Genomic DNA, 20242 nt, shown 5'->3' with positions numbered 1-20242 from the left:
TTTGCCAGCGCATTTCTTTATTACAATTGAAATAGCGATGATAATCTTCACTTTGTATTACATCAAAACACCCAAGTGACTACCCTTGTGACTATTTGTGTGTTAGCTTTCTCTTATGCGTGCTTCTATGCTGTGCTTCCCCTGTGGCTTCAGCGGGTGTGGAGGCACCTTGCTTACTTTCATGATGCTCCTGCTTCAACACCTTTGGCAGGCATCCTCTGGGTTTGGGAGCCTGCGATGTTCTCAGCAACAGTCTGCTCCTCCTGTGGCTGTGCAGGGGCTGAGACAGCCATCTCAGTTGGGTGAGGAATCTGGGGCTCGGACCGAGGGCTCCGCTGTGGCATGGGAGTGTGAGCATTTGGAGAGGAGCCCACACTTCCTTGTTGTCGACCACCAACATCCCTCTCATGGGTCGCCCGCACTTCACTGCTAACAAGTAGCTGGAGAGCACCTTGCTGCACATCAGTGGGGCCATGAGAACCCGTCTCTGTACTGACAGTCCTCATAATGGGGACGTCCATGGACGTCTGGTTCGTCTCCACGATAGATACCCATCTATCCTCCATAGCAGCACATCTATTTAAAAGAGCCACCATATTCATTTGCATCTGGCGATTATGTCCTCCATGGAGGTTGCCACCCTTTCCATGGTGGTACCTACATTCGCCATTGCGTGCACCACGGCATTGCTCATGTTTGACATGGACTCCTTCATTCTCTGCACACTCGCAGTTACAGTGGTTGCAAACTCTGTCAGAGACTCCTGCACTTGTTCCTGAAGCTCCAGCACCGCTCTCTTTCTGAATGGCCCCAGAGGCACAGGGTCCACATGCAGCTGAGCAGAGCTAGGAGCGTCCCGCACCCTCCGACGAGGACTCTCCACTACAGTCCCTGTCTCCACCATCTGCTGATGCTCACTTGTGAGCTGTGATACACCAGGTGACAACACTAATCTATCCTGCGAAGGACCCACCGAGGTGGGCCTCTCTGTTCTGGTGCTGGGCACGCTCAGTCCCCCACTTCCAGCTCCTCTGCACCTCCGACGATGTTGATAGCAGCCTCCTCAGCGGTGGTCAAGTGCGCCAAGGAAGGTGGCCCTCCTCCTGTCCTGCCCCTTTCCCTCTTATTGTGGGCTCTCTTTTCCTGCAATGAGGAACACAAGTGGAGTTTGAGCGAGAATGTTGGAGTGAGTGTAGAGAATCCATAGCATAGATGCTTAGAGGGAGAGAAAGATGGAGTGAGGTGCCAAAACCAAGGTCCCTCCCTGTGCATTGTTTGTTGTTGCCATTGCATAACAGTGATAGCGAGTGTGAGGGGTGCATAGTAGAATTGTGAAGTGATTCTGTACATAGAGAGAGAGGGATGGTTAAGGGTGCAAGGGATGTAAGGGTAAGTTGGGATGTGCAGGAGTAGGTTGACAATGCAGAGTGCTGGTGATGAGAGGAGATGGGGAGCAGATTGAAGGTAAGTGTGATGTTATACTCACTTTTACTGAGCGTAGCAGATCATTGAACCTTTCCCTGCACTGAACCCAGGTGCGAGCACACAAAGACCTGGCGCTCACCTCCTCAGCAATTTGCAGCCAGGCTGCCTTGGTTTGCTGAGGAGGCTTCCTCCGTCCATTTGAGGGGAACAGTACCTCTTGGTGCCCTCTCACTCCCTCCACAAGAGCATGGAGGGAGTCATCATCAAATCTGGGAGAGGCCTTTGGTCTTAAAGCAGTCATTTCACTATCTGCCACACTGAGAAGCAGCAGAATAGGAGTGAAAAGCCACAAGGCTGCATGGGCCCCTTAAATGCAGTTGAATGGAAGATGTCAGCAGAAGCGAGCAGCAGACCCGAACCCACTGATTGGGCCGGGTAGCACGCACAACGGGCTTAATAAGCCCAATTAAGGGAAAATAGTTCATTCAGAGCATCTGAAACCGGCAGAGGGACTGGATCTTGCCGACAAGCCAACCGGACTCCAACCCGCCGCCGATGGTAAAATCATGGCCTAAGCCTTTGTTTGAGAGACAGGAGGTGGCAGAAAAAACTTAGCCAAAGAGATCACTTCGAGAAGCCTTTTTAAAGGTGAGGAGGAAGGTAGAGAGGTGGTGGGGGTTTAGGCACAAAGTTCTAGAAAGTAGGGGTGAGATCATTAAAGGCTTGGTTATCAATAATAGAAGGAGGGATGCAGGGAGGCCAGAGGTAAAGGATACATGAGAAGACATAGGGCTGGAGAAGGTTTCAGAGCTAGGGTACGGCTAGGCTGTGGTAGAATTTGAAGATGAGAGATGGGGAGATGGCATAGTTCAGCGAGGACTTAATGTAGGACAGGATGTGGATTTCAGAGTCTTCGATGATCTTGAGTTGATGAAGGGTGGAGGTTGGGCGGCTGATAACAAGGGCATTGGAGAAATTGAGTCCAGATGTGATAAAAGATTTGACTGAGCTCGGGACAGAGGCAGTTATTGTTATGAAGCTGGAAGTAAGCCATTTTAAAGATGATTAGAATACGGGGTTCGAAGCTCAGCTCTTGTTTGAGCAAGATATTAAACCTGCACACAGCCAGGTTCAGCCTAAGCCAGCAAGCAGTAAAAGGAATGGAGTTGGTCTCAAGTGTGTGGAGTTTGTGGCAGGCATCGAAAACAATGGCTTAGTCTTATTGATGATTATGTTGAAGGAAATTTGGCTCATTGAAGATAATGTCAGACAAGCAATCTACAGCTCAGAGGCAGTGGTGGAAGGAACCTCGAGTTAAAAAATGTTAAGCTTGGTGATGACTTTGAAGCCACTGGTAAAGCATGGCCACCTGGCCCAGCAGGCAGCCGGTCTTGCTGCAGAGAAGTGTAGTCTCCTCATACGCTGCTCCTCAGAGATATCCAGGAAAATTACTCTTAGTCTATAGACTCTGTGGGCTGGATATAGCCTCCTATAAGCAACCTCCATCACCTGCTGTCTTCTAACTGGCCCACCTGCTGCTCCTCCTGGTTCATGGGGCTGCTGCTGTTGTTGCTTCTGTTGCTGCTCCTGTTCCTCAATCTCTTCTCCATCCAAAACAATGAAGCTAGAATGAGCTGTGAGTGCTTATTCAGGGTGTGTAAGACAAAAATAAGCAGAACAAGTAAGCGCCAAGCTCAAAAATCCCTTGGAAATCCAAAAATCCAAAAAGCACAATAGCACACAGTGGGGTATGTATCTCATGGTCACTGTTATTTCCTGGAACTTGATTTTGATCCCCTTCAGGGGTCAGAGAGGAATTTCTAAGAACTATTTTTTCCTTTAAATTGACCTAGGTTTTATTTTAATCTGTTTCTGTGCCTCTCCCAGGAGATTACATGGCTGTTGGTGAGTGGGGAGCATTGACGTTGATGTTGCTTAGTTGTCACATGACTGGATGAGATATACTCAGTGGAACAGCTGGTCTTTTTCTGTCTATCTTTTTTGTATGTTCAAATGTTCGTATTAAGGAAAGTGGTGCAGAGGTAGAGATAGGTTTCATTGGATGTATATGGAAGCTGGCCTCATGCAAAAAGATGATGTCACCAAGAGATATCATGTAGATCAAGAGGAATCGGAGGCCATGGTGGAACAGGAGAAGCCATTGCCTGAGATTTCCTGGCTGTATTGTGATAGATAGGAGTGGGAACATGCCAGAGCATTCCCAAAGAACTGGACCATGCAAGAGGAAAATAGCATGGTGAAACATGTTGAATGCTGCAGAAAGATTAAGGAAGACAAGGGGGAATAAGATGCTGTGCACGCAGATACAGTGGATATCGTTGGTGACTTTTACCAGGGTGGTCTTGCCCTGTTTAGGGTGGAAAGTAGACTGAATGGATTCAAATAAGGAGTTGTGGGAGAGCTGAGCATATAACTGGAAAATGACAGGGGTTTTAAGAAAGGTTAAAAATAAGACAGTAGTTGGAGAGGACAGGCAAGTGAAAGTTGGGCTTTTTGAAGACAGAAGTAATTATGGCAATTTTGAAAGGGAGAGGTACTAAGCCTAATAAAGGGAGCATTTAACAATACTGATAACCATTGGTGCCAGGTAAGGTAGCTGAGTGGTCCGGAGTTGAGTGGGAATGGATTTGGAGAAGGCAACGGTGAACTGGTTGAGAAGCTGCAGAATAACAGGAAGTCAGGACGAGACTGATTAAGGGCTGGGGTTGGGCAGGGGGAGGATTGAGAGCTGGAAGCTGAGGTAACTGCATGAATGGTCTCAATCTTTGAGACAAACAAGTCCATGTGTTCCTTGTCTTGGTGTTAGAAGTAAGGATGGAGGAAGTGGGGATTTGAGAAGATAGTTTGTCATAGCAAAAGGGAGGAGCATTAGGTTCCTTACCCCCCAGGATGATCCTCAATTAGAAGCAGGATGGATAGGAAAGGTTGACTGCACTCTACGATCGCCTACCTTTTTTTCCTTTCTCATACTTTCCTTCACTCACCTCCTGCTCTCACTCACATATTTGTCACATTTAGAGTAAATTCATTTTAATTAGATTCACAAGCAAATTAAGTTACTTACCCCTGAATTTCAGCAATTAAATTGGGCATGAGTGAATTCATGCCACATTCGATCCATCACCAAGATCAAATCAATCAAATCAAATCAAATCAACTTTTATTGTCATTGTTAGTGCACAAGTGCAGTACAACGAAATGTAGGCTTGCGGCTCCCGAGAGTGTACATTTAGATTAAGACATTTAAACATTCAACATACATTTGGCTTGTAATACATTAACATTAACATAACCATAATAAAGTGCATTGGCAGATGTGCAGGCTTTAGAGTTTATTTGTGGGGTTCAGTAGGATGACAGCCCTGGGAAAGAAGCTGTTCCTAAATCTGGTCGTATGGGTGCGAATGCATCTGTAGCGTCTCCCAGATGGCAGGAGGGCGAACAGACTGTGGCTGGGGTGGCTAGGGTCTTTGATGATGGACCGTGACCTCCGTAAACAGCGTTTCTGGTATATGTGCTCTATGGTCGGTAGCCAGGTGCCGGTAATGCGTTGGGCAGTTTTGACTACCCGCTGCAGGGCTTTCCGGTCACAGTAGCTACAGCTGCCATACCATACTGTGATACAGTTTGTCAGGATGCTCTCTATTGTGCAGCGGTAAAAGTTAGAGAGGATCAGGGGTGACAGGTTACATCCCTTCAGCCTCCTTAGGAAATATAGGCGCTGCTGGGCCTTCTTCACCAGAGAGGAGGTATTGAGGGACCAGGAGAGGTCTTCCGTGATGTGGACTCTGAGGAACTTAAAGCTGTCCACCCTTTCCACCACAGCCCCATTGATGTGGATGGGGGTGTGACTTCCACCTTTAGACTTCCTGAAGTCCACAATGATTTCTTTGGTTTTCTTGATGTTAAGGGCCAGGTTGTTATCGGCGCACCACTTCACGAGATGCTGGACCTCCTCCCTGTAGGCTGACTACCTCTGCAACAGTGCCCATATCTGCTGCTATCTCATTGCCACTGTTCATGAACCCTCATCCATGCTTTGTCACCTCACAGAGTTGATTTCTACAATGTCATCCTTGCTCTTTTGGGTTCCTGTCTTCCAACCCATTGAACTTAAAATCTTCTTTCCCATTTTCAGATGCCTCCATGTCCTCACCCCAACCTATCTCTGCAACCGCCTTACAACCCGAACCGCACTTTCAGTCCTCCATCCTGGCATTCTGTGCACTGCTCCTTCCTTTTCCTTTCACCATTGATAGCTCGACTCTCTTGAATTTCCTCCCTAAACCCTCTATCTCTTTAAAAACATTCTCATACCCATCGTTACAACAAAGCTTTTGGTCACCTCTCCTAACTCTTGCACCACAGCTCTTTGCCCATGCCTTTATTCCTTTTATTTATAATTTTCTCCCTCTCTGTAAAGTGCCTTGGGACATTTTCTACATTAAAGGTGCTGTATGAATGCAGGTTGTTGTATAGGATAAAAGCTGCTATGGTTTCTGCACTCATTATGAGCCCATTCCCATAATTATATTAGAGTTTTGTATTCCACTAACTAGGATTATTCTAGTTTTATTACAGAATACAGTTACCACCCAGTGGGTATGTAAACCCAAGTTTGTCATTACCTACTAACTACTTCGCAACTTACCACATCTTCGCTCCTACTCTTTCTAACCACGGTGGCATCCTGCACTATAGGGCTTGGTTTCTATTTCTTTTAATTAAAAGGAAATAGTTTCCACAGTGATGTGGCATTTCAGAATAAAGAAGTGTCAAATACTTTTAGGTATTTCAAGAATGTTTATTATTTTCAATTGTAATTTATAACTGGTATGGATACTTTGGGGGCAAAGGGTACATTCCTTAAAAAGAAGTAGTTCAGGCACAATTTGATTGAAGTAGAAGACAACTCCTTGAATAATTATGAACTACTTACCTAAGGAATCTTGTGCCTCTAATGGAGCACAGTGCTTAATAAGAGTTCTGACAATCTCTTCATTGCCAATGCATGCTGCAAATGACAACAAATATTCACCTGCAGGTAAAAAAAATGATCAAATACAGACACAAATATCCAGTGTAAAAGTGAATCAAAAACTAGTTCCAAACCATCTCTGCCATTCAGTCTTCAGCCTTGTGAATGTTACATGGGTGACTTTAATCTACATATAGATTGGGCTAACCAAATTAGTAACAATACTGTGGAGGAGGAATTCCTGGAGTGTTTACGGGATGGTTTCCTGGACCAATATGTCGAGGAACCAACCAGAGATCAGGCCATCTTAGACTGGGTATTATGTAACGAGCAAGGATTAATTAGCAATCTTGTTGTACGAGGCCCCCTGGGTCGGAGCGATCATAATATGATCGAATTCTTCATTAAGATGGATAATGAAGCAGTTGACTCAGAGACGAGGGTCCTCAATTTAAATAAAGGAAACTACGATGGTCTGAGGAGTGAGTTGGTAGGATTGATTGGGGAATGTCACTCAAAGGGTTGACGGTGGATAGGCAATGGCAAACATTCAAACTACAGAATTTGTTCATCCCAGTTTGGCATAAAAATAAAACAAAAAAGGTGACTCAACCGTGGATAACAAGGGAAATTAGGGATAGCATAAGATCCAAGGAGAGGACATATAAATTGGCCAGAAAAAGCAATAATCCTGAGGATTGGGAGCAGTTTAGGATTCAACAAAGGAGGACAAAGGGATTAATTAAGAAGGGGAAAATAGAATATGAGAGTAAGCTTTCAGGGAACATAAAAACTGACAGTAAAAGATTTTATAGATATGTGAAGAGAAAAGGATTGGTGAAGTCAAGCGTAGGTCCCTTGCAGTCAGAATCAGGGGAATTTATAATGGGGAACAAAGAAGTGGCAGACCAACTAAACACATATTTTGGTTCTGTCTTCACAAAGGAGGACACAAATAACCTCCCAGAGATGCCGGGGAACATAGGGTCTGATGAAAGGGTGGAACTGAAAGAAATCAGTATTTGTAGGGAAATGGTGTTAGGAAAATTGATGGGACTGAAGGCCGATAAATCCCCAGGGCCTGATAATCTACATCCCAGGGTACTTAAGGAAGTGGCCCTAGAAATAGTAGATGCATTGCTGGTCATCTTCCAGAACTCGATAGACTCTGGAACAGTACCCATGGATTGGAGGGTAGCTAATGTTACCCCACTATTCAAAAAAGGTGATAGAGAAAAAGCGGGGAATGATAGACCGGTAAGCCTGACATCAGTAGTGGGGAAAATGCTAGAGTCCATTATAAAAGATGTAATAGCAGAGCACTTGGAAAGCAGTGACAGGATCGGACAAAGTCAACATGGATTTACAAAAGGTAAATCATGCTTGACTAATCTACTGGAATTTTTTGAGGATGTAACTGGTAAAATAGATAAGGGAGAACCAGTGGATGTGGTGTATTTGGACTTTCAGAAGGCTTTCGATAAGGTCTCGCATAAGAGATTAGCGTGCAAAATTAAGGCACATGGGATTGGGGGCAAGGTATTGACTTGGATAGAGAACTGGTTGGCGGACAGAAAGCAAAGAGTTGGAATAAACGGGTCGTTTTCCGAGTGGCAGGCAGTGACTAGTGGGGTACCGCAAGGATCGGTCCTAGGACCCCAGCTGTTCACAATATATATTAATGATCTGGACGAGGGAATTGGATGTAATATCTCCAAATTTGCAGACGACACAAAGCTGGGTGGGAGGGTATGCTGTGAGGAGGATGTCGTGAAACTCCAGTACGATTTGGACAGATTGGGTGATTGGGCAGAAACATGGCAAATGCACTATAATGTGGATAAATGTGAGGTTATCCACTTTGGTGGCAAAAACAGGAAGGCAGATTATTATTTGAATGGCAATAGATTGGGAGAAGGGGAAGTGCAAAGAGACCTGGGTGTTCTTATGCACCAGTCGCTGAAGGTAAGCATGCAGGTGCAGCAGGCGGTTAAGAAGGCAAATGGTATGTTGGCCTTCGCAGCAAGAGGGTTCGAGTACAGGAACAAGGATGTCTTGCTACAGTTGTACAGGGCCTTGGTGAGACCGCACCTTGAGTATTGTGTGCAGTTTTGGTCGCCTTATCTGAAGAAGGACGTTCTTGCCATGGAAGGTGTGCAGCGAAGATTCACCAGGCTGATACCTGGGATGGCAGGAATGACGTATGAGGAGAGATTGTGTCGATTGGGCTTATACTCACTGGAGTTTAGAAGATTGAGAGGGGATCTCATCGAAACCTATAAAATTCTGTCAGGCCTGGACAGACTAGATGCAGGAAGGATGTTTCTGATGGCCGGGGAGTCCAGAACCAGGGGTCATAGTCTAAGGATAAGGGGTAAGCCATTTAGGACTGAAATGAGGAGGAATTTCTTCACCCAGAGAGTGGTGAACCTGTGGAATTCTCTGCCACAGAGGGCGGTGGAGGCCAGGTCATTAAATATATTCAAGAAGGAGTTGGATATATTTCTTAAGGCTAAAGGGATCAAGGGATATGGGGAGAAGGCAGGGACAGGGTACTGAATCTGGATGATCAGCCATGATCTCATTGAATGGCGGAGCAGGCTCGAAGGGCTGAATGGCCTACTCCTGCTCCTATCTTCTATGTTTCTATGTTACTATGTTTACATAACCATAATCAAATAAAGTACACTTAATTATTTCTAACAGAAGGTATTAATATACAAAAATTACCATTGTGAAAGACAGTTGCAATAGATTACTGCAGAGGTTTCAGAGCCATTGAAAATATATAAACGGATTATTCCACACTTGTCATTGTTAGATTGTTAAGTGCCTATACTTTTGTAACACAGTGTTCCTTGGTGCCTTAAAACCTGTCGGGCAGAGCCATATTAAGATTAGAATTTCAAAGATAAATAAGAGCCAGAAGTAGCACTAACGAGCCACACAGTTTATTCAGCTACAATAGTCTGATTGTTTCCCTTCTGTACACTCGAAGAACACCATGGATTAGTAGTATCACAATAAAGCCTATTCTCACTTTTATCATACAACTGCACATACAAGCAAATTTCCTAAATATATAGTGGCTGAATTTCCATGGGGATTCTCCCGTTCGCCCACCATAACTTTGGTGAAAAAGCTGCGGATACCCCGGGAAAACGGCATCATCAACATTGACGCTGTTTTTCTGGAGTTTCTGTGGCTCTACTGCTAAAGTTATGGAGGACGAGTGGGAGAATCCCCGTCGGAATTGTATATGATTTATCTGCTGCTTCCTCTTGGGCTCATGTATTGCCAGGATATTCTATCTATTGTAGCCTATGTCCCTTCTGGTTCTATTATATCCTTTCTGGATTTAGGACTACAAAGACAGGCTCTGGTTTTCTAGGGATTAATTGTTCATTGGAGCTCTACTACTATAAAAGGCAAATATCCTACCTTCCTAATGAGCAACAAAAAAAGCTCTATTACTTTTCAGTGGTTGTTGGGGAGGGGATGAGCAGTCTGATCGTCTAAAACAATTCTCGGGCATGGAGCCATTAAGAATCATTAATCTTTTCTTGAAAAACAGGCCACCAGTTTGAAAGGGCAGACAATCCATTGCATTTACCAGTATTTCTAAAAGAAACTGTAGACAAGTATTTATTGGGCCAGAATTTGCTGTCAAAATAATGGTGTGGCTAATGGCATTCACTGTTAATTATGCGTAAATGCTACAGCAATTTCAGTTGCGGGGCAGATGCGCAGTTAAACGTGAATGTCCAAAAGTTGCTGTCTGAGTTGTGCCGCTCTGCTGTTACCTTTGCAAAAACGGCATCTCGTTGTAACCTCATCATTGAAATGCATTGAATGGCATGAAGTTGCTATATTTGCATGGTAGATACAAACTGAACTCGCCACAGAAGGTTAAATCTTGTCTGTTTCAGTCTAAGTATCCTTTAATGACATGATAAATGTTAATTACTTCCTGTACATGCCCTCCCTCGCACTGAAAATTAACTATTGCAAATGTGGAGTCTCATTCCTTCAAGTTTTAATTGTTGTTGGAGATTTTTAAAATGTAAAATTTTAAATGTTGCTTTTCCTTTCTGTGACTTTTCTTTCTCTCTTAATCCAATCTTTCAGTTTTTAGCTTTCAGTCAACAGTTTCATACCCTCTCTTCATTTCTCTTTCTACACTTGATTTGACATTGAATTCAACCACTCTAATTTAAACTTCCTTCTCAGTCCTTGCGCTGTTAATTTCACAATCCTTCAATCTGATTGGTTAAGGAGATGCGCAGTTGCTTGCCCTATTTGCTCAAGTCCCAGATGCCCTATGTCCCTCGCTGTGCCGTTATTAGCTGGCACTTTCAGCAACTTGCCATGCAAAAAATGTAAATATCTAAATGTGCAAGAGCAAGTCTAACTAACGGCAGACGCTGTTAGGTGCCCTGCTACTGCAAATTATGGCCCATTGTATTCTGGTTTAAAGCATGTGTCACTTCCTGTACATTAATGAAGTTTACTCTCAGTTGGATCATTGTATATTTATTTATCTTTTTAGAGTTATATAGTTATTGCCATGGACTCACTAAATCCACAAACAGTTTTGATATTTTATCAGAGCTTACCATTAGAGGGATGTTTGAGTTTAGAAATAAAGAGGGCAATTTAGTTACAAATTTGAAATACTTTTAACAGGAAGTTATTTTTAACAGTTGTCAAAAATCACCTAAACACCTCAATATAGGTTGTTTAGAAGATGTCAGTATTATAAATAGGTTGGGGGAACATGAGCGTACAATGAAAACAATTATAAGAATGTCTTCAAATATATCAATTAAACAAAATGAATAATTGTGTTACAAATATTGTAATGTATATACCTTTAAGGGGGGAACTATCTTTTACAGCTCATGTATACTGCAGTACCGGCAGTGACCACACCTGTATATAGCACTGAGTAGTAATCTGTACAGATCAGTTCCCGTGTGAGCCACTTTGAGTAAACACCTGTTGTACCGTTCTCCGCAGTCTGTGTCTTATTATACACAGACACAACATTGGCGACAAGGCAAGTTCGAACCTACCTGCAACTCCGCATCACCTGCCGGGGATTCATTCCTGGAGGTCAAGGCCAGAGACTCGGGCGTCGACCACGGGCAACCGCCCAGTCATCCAGCAGAGACTCGAGAATTGTGGGGGAGGCTGTCGAGAGCCAGGCTTGGCTTTCCAGTCGAGGTGGTCCAGCGAAACGGGCTGGCAACAGGTAGTGCGCAGACCCTTCCCGGACAGCGGCGGGTTAGAGCCCGACCGAGCAGCACAGCAAAGGGCCGAGCAGCGTCGATGGGAGAGAGAGAGAGAGAGGGCAGAGCGCACAGGGCGCAGCCGGTGTTCAGGGGCCGAGCAGCGTCGAAGAGAGGGAGAGAGAGACGCGCAAAAACCCGCGAGGTGCCGCCATTGCCACGAGGACCGCTGAGAGCGGCGTAGGCAGCAGCACAGGAGAAGCGCGCGAAACCTACAGGGTGCCGCCATTGCCACGAGAACCGCCGGGAGCGGCGTTGGCAGCAGCGGGGGAGGAAGGAAAGCGCGGGAGACGCCATTTTAAGCCATTGGGAGACGCCATTTTAAACCACACCCAAAATGCTGAAGAGTGGCAGTATCACCGCATTTGACAATGAAGTCGAAGATTGGACTACATATGTCGAACGAATAGAGGTATACTGCAAGGCAAATGAGGTGTCAGATGACAAGAAAGCGTCGGTATTGTTAAATTTAATGGGTGCAAAGACGTATGGTTTATTACGAAATCTAGTAACCCCAACGAAGCCAATGGAAAAGAGTTTTGAAGACATAGTAATGATACTACAGGAACATTTAAACCCCACACCGCTGCTGATAGCAGAAAGATTCAAGTTTCACAAACGGAACCAGCATAATGCTGATTATTTAACACAATTGCACAAACTATTGAAACACTGCCAGTTTGGAGCGGGACTGGCAGATACCTTAAGGGACAAGTTTGTGTGTGGGCTTCAAAGTGAAGGAACCCAGAAACAGCTTTTATCTGAAAAGGACCTTACGCTGGAAAAGGCTTTCAGCATTACGGTATCATATGAAGCAGCAGCACGGGGCGCTGCAGAGATACAACAGAGACCGCAAGAATATGGCACAAACGAAATGTCATATGGAACAGAGAAGTGCTATCGCTGCGGCAGAACAACACACGACCAGAATGATTGCTGGTTCAAAGACAAAGTATGCAGACAGTGTGGAAAAGTAGGACACATAGCACGAGTCTGCAGGTCGGGAAAGAAAACCAGCAATAAGAAACCTACCAAAGAAAAGTACAAGAAGGTACATAAGATGACGGAGAATAGTTCAGATGAACAAAAGAGTGATAACGACTCCGAAAGCAGGGAACTGAGTTGTCTGAAACTACATAATGTGATCACAACGGAGGATCACCGAACCATTTGGGTCACTCTCAAGATAGCCGGAGTCCAGGTAAAGATGGAATTGGACACAGGATCAGCCCTAACAGTCATAAACTGACGGGACTACGAGTGGTTATTCTCACACATACCCTTGAGAGACACAAAAATTATTTTGAAGACATACACGGGGCAAAAAGTCTACCCCAAAGGAAAAATAAGGGTGACCGTTATATATAACGGTAAGGAAACACCAAAACTAGACCTGTATGTATTGCAAGATGGAGGACCACCATTACTGGGACGTGAATGGATCTGGAAAATATAACTGGATTGGCATTCCATACAGGCACTGACTGTGGCTAACAAAAAGGATGATGACGTCACACCTGGGCGACTGTCAAAGGCCCTAACTGACGCGAAAGAAGTGTTCCAGGAAGGACTCGGAACACTAAAAGGCATGACAGCGACGATTAAAATTGAAGAAAACGCAAGCCCAAAATTTTTAAGGCCAGACCGGTACCTTATGCGATCCGCCCAGCCGTCGAAGCAGAGCTGGAGAGTCTGGAACGTTCAGGTGTACTGTCCAAGGTAGACTGAAGCGAGTGGGCTATACCCATCGTCCCTGTGATGAAGAAGACATTGAGCAGCACGCCTGAGGAACCAAGGAAGGTTCGCATCTGTGGGGACTTTAAGGTAACAGTGAACCCGGTCCTTCACACCGTACAATATCCACTTCCGCGGATTGAAGATATTTTTGCCTCGCTATCTGGAGGGAAACGCTTCACTAAGATTGATCTGGCCCAGGCGTATCTGCAAATGGAGGTAGAAGAAGCATCAAAAAAATACCTCACAATCAACACCCATAAAGGTCTCTACCAATACAACCGGCTGGTATTCGGGGTAGCATCAGCTCCGGCTATTTGGCAGAGGGCAATGGAACAAGTCCTGCAAGGGATCCCAGGGACCCAGTGTTATTTGGACGACATCCAGGTCACGGGCGAAAATGACAGTGATCACCTTGCCAACCTGGAGCAGGTGCTCACTAGATTGCAGGAATATGGGCTCCGAGCTAACCGCCCCAAATGCGAGTTTTTTAGAAAACAGATCTCGTATTGTGGCCACGTTATCGATAAAGAGGGGTTACATAAGTCCCCAGAGAAGATTGAGGCAGTAATCAAGGCTCCAGCACCGGAAAATGTGTCACAACTGAGGTCGTTACTCGGGCTGGTAAACTACTACCATAAGTTCTTGCCAAATTTGTCTACAATACTACACCCACTGAACACCCTACTGCAAACTGGGGTGCCATGGAAGTGGAGTGACGAATGTAGACGAGCTTTCCAGAAGAGCAAAACACTAATCACATCGAAAGAGGTATTGGCCCATTACAACCCGGCATTACCAATTCGGTTGGCATGTGATGCGTCACCCTACAGCATTGGAGCGGTGCTGTCGCACAAATTCTCGGATGGCTCAGAGAGGCCAATAGCCTTTGCGTCATGATCACTAACCTCAGCCGAGCGTAACTGCGCCCAGATTGACAGGGAGGCCCTCAGCCTAGTGTGGGGAGTGAAAAAGTTCAATCACTATCAGCACGGGCAGAAATTCACCTTGCTGACTGATTACCAGCCTCTTGTCTCCATTTTTAATCCGAAGAAGGGCGTTCCGGTGATGACTGCACAACGACTACAAAGATGGTCACTTTTTCTAGGGGCGCACCACTATGAGATTGAATATAAGGGCACGAAACAGCATGGAAATGCTGATGGGCTATCACGCCTGCCACTGCCTACTGCGGAGGAAGCACCAGCAGTGGATCCTGTCGAAATATTCCATTCGACTATAGTTGAATACCTACCGGTAACTAACGCTTGTATCGAAAAGGAAACCCGAAATGACCCGACACTGTCTCGGGTATATGATTTGACGGTGAAGGGATGGCCAGCACACGGCGACTCACTGTTGCCAGCATTCTCGACAAAGAGAGAACAGCTGTCAGTGTGCCGGGGGACCTTGATGTGTGGATCCCGAGTGGTAATTCCACTCAAGTTAAGGGATAGAGTGCTCAATGAGCTTCATGAGGGTCATCTGGGAGGGGTAAAAATGAAAAGCCTAGCCAGGGCTTATGTGCGGTGGCCGGGAATCGATAAACAAATCGAGGACCTGACCAAGAGCTGCTCAGGATGCCAGAAAGTCCAAAATGCACCACCACAGGCCCCTCTACACCCATGGGAGTGGCCCTCATCTCCATGGCAACAGGTGCATATTGATTTTGCTGGTCCATTCATGGACTCAATGTTTTTAATATCCGTGGATGCGCACTCGAAATGGCCTGAGGTCATCAAAATGTCCTCCACCACCACGGAGAAAACTATTGCAGCCCTACGGACCATTTTTGCCAGGAATGGCTTGCCAGAACAGATTTGCTCCGACAACGGACCACAGTTTGTGTCCGAAGAGTTCCGGAGGTTCTTGAAAAAGAATGGGGTAAGGCATTACACATCCGCCCCGTATCATCCAGCCACAAATGGATTGGCTGAGAGGTTCGTACAAACCTTTAAGAAGGCAATAAAGGCTATGTACAATGACAACATTCCGCTGCAGCAGAAGGTGTACAATTTCCTGTTCACCTACCGGAATGCGACACATGCAGTCACCAACCAGGCCCCAGCCATGATGTTCTTTAACCGAAGGTTAAGATCTCGCCTGGATTTGCTCAGACCAAACGTACGAAGAGATGTTGAGAGTAAGCAATTCCAGCACATCCATGAGAAGCCAACAAGGAGCTTCAATGTAGGGCAACCAGTCTTGGCCCGCGACTATCGAACAGAAAAATGGCAGCCAGGAATGATATGCACACGGCAGGGCCCACTAATGTACACAGTGGACGTTGGGGAGAGCATCGTGAGACGCCATGCTGACCAGATCCTAGAGTCACAGGAACAAGTCAACCCCATGCCTCGCCCATACGTACCTGGTGATGATCCCGACGTACAGGTCGCACCTACCCCAGAAACAGTAGCATCGGAAGCTGATGAACCAACCGACGACAGGGGGCCAGAATTGCCTCCGCACCAAGAGCAAGACACTCAGGAAAGGCGCTATCCAGAAAGGATCAGGAAGCCTCCCCAAAGACTGAATATATAAATAGACTATTTTCAGCTAATGTTGCATGTTAAAAGTGTTAATTGTAATTAGTTTGATATTTAATTGTTAAATGAGTGTTATGGTACTGTTAATCTAAAAGGGGAGGAATTGTAATGTATATACCTTTAAGGGGGGAACTATCTTTTACAGCTCATGCATACTGCAGTACCGGCAGTGACCACACCTGTATATAGCACTGAGTAGTAATCTGTACAGACCAGTTCCCGTGTGAGCCACGTTGAGCAAACACCTGTTGTACCGTTCTCCTGCAGTCTGTGTCTTATTATACACAGACACAACAAATATTTTATTGATCAACACAAGAATCTTCAAGGTTGGCCAATCCATTCACTTCCTAACTCAGTCGCTGGTTATCAATTGATATCAGGGTAGATTTTTCAACTGATGGTTTTGACACTTTTGGACAACCAGAGAACAGAAAGATGGGTGACATTCATTCCTGATTAAATCTCATTGGAAATTTCCCTAATACTATTTTTGGTTTGAAACAAAGAAGATAGATAGGAGCAGGAGTAGGCCATTCGGCCTGTCGAGCCCGCTCCGCCATTTAATGAGATCATAGCTGATCATCCAAATTCAGTACCCTGTCCCTGCTTTCTCCCCATATCCCTTGATCCCTTTAGCCTCAAGAAATATATCCAACTCCTTCTTGAATATATTTAATGAATTGGCCTCAACTGCCCTGTGTGGCAGAGAATTCCACAGGTTCACCACTCTCTGGATGAAGAAATTCCTCCTCATCTCAGTCCTAAATGGCTTATCCCGTATCCTTAGACTGTGACCCCTGGTTCTGGACTCCCCCGCCATCGGGAACATCCTTCCTGCATCTAGTCTGTCTAGTCCTGTTAGAATTTTATGTTTCAATGAGATCCCCTCTCATCCTTCTAAACTCTAGCGAATATAAGCCTAATCGACCCAATCTCTCCTCATATGTCATTCCTGCCATCCCAGGTATCAGTCTGGTGAATCTTCGCTGCACTCTCTCCATGGCAAGAACATCCTTCCTCAGATAAGGCGACCAAAACTGCACACAATACTCAAGGTGTGGTCTCACCAAAGTCTTGAACAACTGCAGCAAGACTTCCTTGCTCCTGTACTCAAATCCTCTCGCTATGAAGGACAACATACCATTTGCCTTCTTAACCACCTGCTGCACCTGCATGCTTACCTTCAGTGACTGGTGCACAAGGAAACCCAGGTCTCGTTGTGAAGGAATAGCCATGATTCAGAGAAATACATGATACCATGAACAGATTTCTAATTTATTAATAAAAGGCATACTGGGTTTAAAAGACACAAGTCTCAGCAGAAAGGCTGTAAACAGAAATACAGGCTTCTGAGAAATGATCAGTTGATAACAAAGTTGTAAACAAGCTTTGAAATGGGAATTAGTTAAATATTCTAAAACAATGAAAGATTGAAGCAAACCATTGGTGGTTCCGAAAGGTCTACGGTTTGCAACGAACACAATGGGAAGACCCAATTTAGGTGTTACAAGCTGACAAGATAAAACAGAAATACAAACATTAAAAAAGGCATGTGCCTTTGAAAACATGACATCAAGTAAAGAAACATGCTGGTCAAATAGTTTTATGTTAAACTTCAATGACAGGAACCATAAGATTAAATATGCAACCAATTGAGGTAGCTAGAAAACAAGTAAACACACAGTTAAAGTGGTTTTGATTTACATATAGTAAAAACCATACCAACAAGACTTTGAAGATATAACTTCAATAGATGACACCAAGCAATTGCATTGTGTTTGTATTAAACTTGAAGCAGAATGGAGTCAAAATGTCTGCTAAAAAGCAGTTAAGCCAATATTAAGAAATGAATGAAGAATCTTCGTAAGAATGACATCAAACAAAAACCATAGCTGTCATTGTTTTATGATGGTTTTTGGAACACCGAAAAGTAGAGAAATAATTATGCATGCAATAGTTGAATTGATAGTAACATAGAAACCATTCAAACAGAGGTTTCAATAAAGACAAATAGCTGACATCAGCAGAGAACTTCCAAGAATAAACCAAAGCCAAAAGGGTAAAAAATAAGACCTTTTTAACAGAAAGTCAGAATTTGCTGAACGGGCAGGGCGATTCTCAACTTTCCAGAGGCATCTCTGTAAGTTTTTAACTATGAGTCTCGGGTATATCAAAGTGATTGATTTTTGGTGGAGCTTCTGGATTTAGAAATAAGAAATAAGAAATGTTCTGGATTTAGAAATAAGTAAGAAATAAGAAATATAATGAAGTAAAGATTTGAGAATAAAGGTCTCTGAGAAATAAGAAATGTAAGCTAATTGTACTTTGAATTGTTAATGTTGCGACTGATTCAACAGATATTAACTGAATTAAATAAAACTATATGGCCTAGAAATTCAGTGGCAATCGCGCCCGATTTAAAGGCGTGACTGTGGGTTCCCGACGCGCTGCCTATTTTCGCAGTTTTTACAGCCAACCCACCTCCAAACCTGCATGCATGGCAACGGGAATATTCCGGCCCTTGACCCTTATACCCAACTTCCCCCTCCCTGCTCAGCCCAGGCCTTCAGCATCATGTCCTCTGCTCCGGTGGCTACCTGGTCCAAACTGTTTTCTGCCATCACTTCTGTCATTTGAGAAGAAGGAGGTTGGATGCTGGTGGAGGCTACATGTGATGTCATTGTGAATGGTAGAAGTCTTATCCATGCCTACTCGAGCCATACCCTAGGGACTGGACATTTCCTGAATGGGAGCTGACCTCTGAGAAGCAATTGAGGGGACTGCTGTTCTGTGTAATGACTCTCTTCATCTGATCCCCAGAATATTGACAAGATGGCTTGTTTTGGATTAGAATCCAAGACCTCTATAGCAGCATTTATGAGACTGGGCTTAGGACCTCTGTCACTTGGATTCCACTGCAGACTGCCCTGGTGTTGTCATGGAAGACTGCAGTGCTGTGAATGCTTTGTGAACAATTGCACAGATGTGGCTTGCAGACTCTGTAGTATATGTAACCTGTACTACCTTAAGAGGATACCTTAAGGGATGGACTACTTTTCAATGGCTCCTGTACATTGTAGTACCGGTGGTGGCCACACCGGTATATAAACCCTGCGGAGCAAAGTGTACCTCAGTTCCGCCCTGACCCTCAATCACTAAAGACCTGTTTACTTACTTCTGTAGTCTGTGTCCTGTTATTCAGTATAACTGCACTTGTAGACACAGACTCAACAGTGGCGACGAGTCTGATCGTACCTAGCGGCAGTTTTGCATCCAAGGAAGCTTCATCCTCAGGAACGGGCGTCGAAAAAGGGCATCCGCCCTCAACATTCTGCTGAGCACTGCATCGCACGGGAGGCCATCGGGAACCCGGGTTGGTTTTCTGGCCACGAAGTCCAACATCGGCAACAGACAGTGATCATCCCTTCTACGACAGCGGCGGGTAAGCCTGATCGAGCGGCACGGGGGGGAAGTCGGCCGAGTTGTCAGTGGGAGAAGGGGAGGGAAAATGAAGAAAAGGGTGGAGAACATGACCGCAGCCGGTGTCAGGGGCCGGACTGCAATCGGGGCAGAGACGCGCAGCAGCGCAAGGAAAATAAAGGCAGGAAGGACCACTGGGAGGCGTGGACGGCAACAGCACGGGAATCGCCATCTTGAGTCGGCGGGGGAAGAAGACAAGCGCGGGAAAAGCCGCCAAGCGCGGGAAAAGCCGCCATCTTAAAAAAAAAGTCATCATGTTAAATAATATCCGAAGGGAAAGGAGAAACTCAGCAAGGATGCCAAAAACGGGTAACATCACTGCTTTTGATAACGATGTGGACGATTGGGCCACTTATGTGGAACGCATCGAAGTTTACTGTACAACGAATGATGTACCGGATGATAAGAAAGCACTAACCCTATTAAACTCGATGGGTGCGAAGACATACGGGTTATTAAGGAACCTGGTAACCCCAGACAAACCGGTAGGGAAGAGTTTCGCGGATATTGTTACTATCCTGCAAGAGCATTTAAACCCCACACCGCTGCTGATAGTGGAACGATTTAAATTCTACAAAAGAATTCAACTTAAAGAAGAAAGCAACGCTGAATTCCTAACAGAACTGCGCAAGTTATCAAAGTACTGCCAGTTCGGAACAGGACTAGCAGACGCACTGAGAGATAAGTTTGTGTGTGGGCTCCTAAGGGAAGGAACCCAGAAGCGACTGCTAGAGGAAAAGGATCTTACGCTGGACAAAGCT

At 45.1% G+C, this 20242-nt stretch overlaps 1 protein-coding gene across 1 annotated transcript in view; it reads right to left on the bottom strand.

Moving 5' to 3' along the window:
- LOC147115795 (transient receptor potential cation channel subfamily V member 6-like) overlaps window positions 1–20242 on the bottom strand; it is a 128814-nt gene that overhangs the window by 79057 nt on the left and 29515 nt on the right. The window contains exon 6 of the mRNA XM_085991978.1: window positions 6386–6484. Within this exon, the coding sequence (XP_085848104.1) occupies window positions 6386–6484 (99 nt within the window). The remainder of the gene's footprint in view (window positions 1–6385; window positions 6485–20242) is intronic.

This window comes from Somniosus microcephalus, chromosome 6 (genome assembly GCF_052327205.1).
Source record: "Somniosus microcephalus isolate GS21.2 chromosome 6, FLI_Smic_1.0, whole genome shotgun sequence".
NCBI lineage: Eukaryota > Metazoa > Chordata > Chondrichthyes > Squaliformes > Somniosidae > Somniosus > Somniosus microcephalus.
Note: the sequence above shows the minus strand (reverse complement) of the source record. Positions and strands in the feature narration are given on the sequence as shown.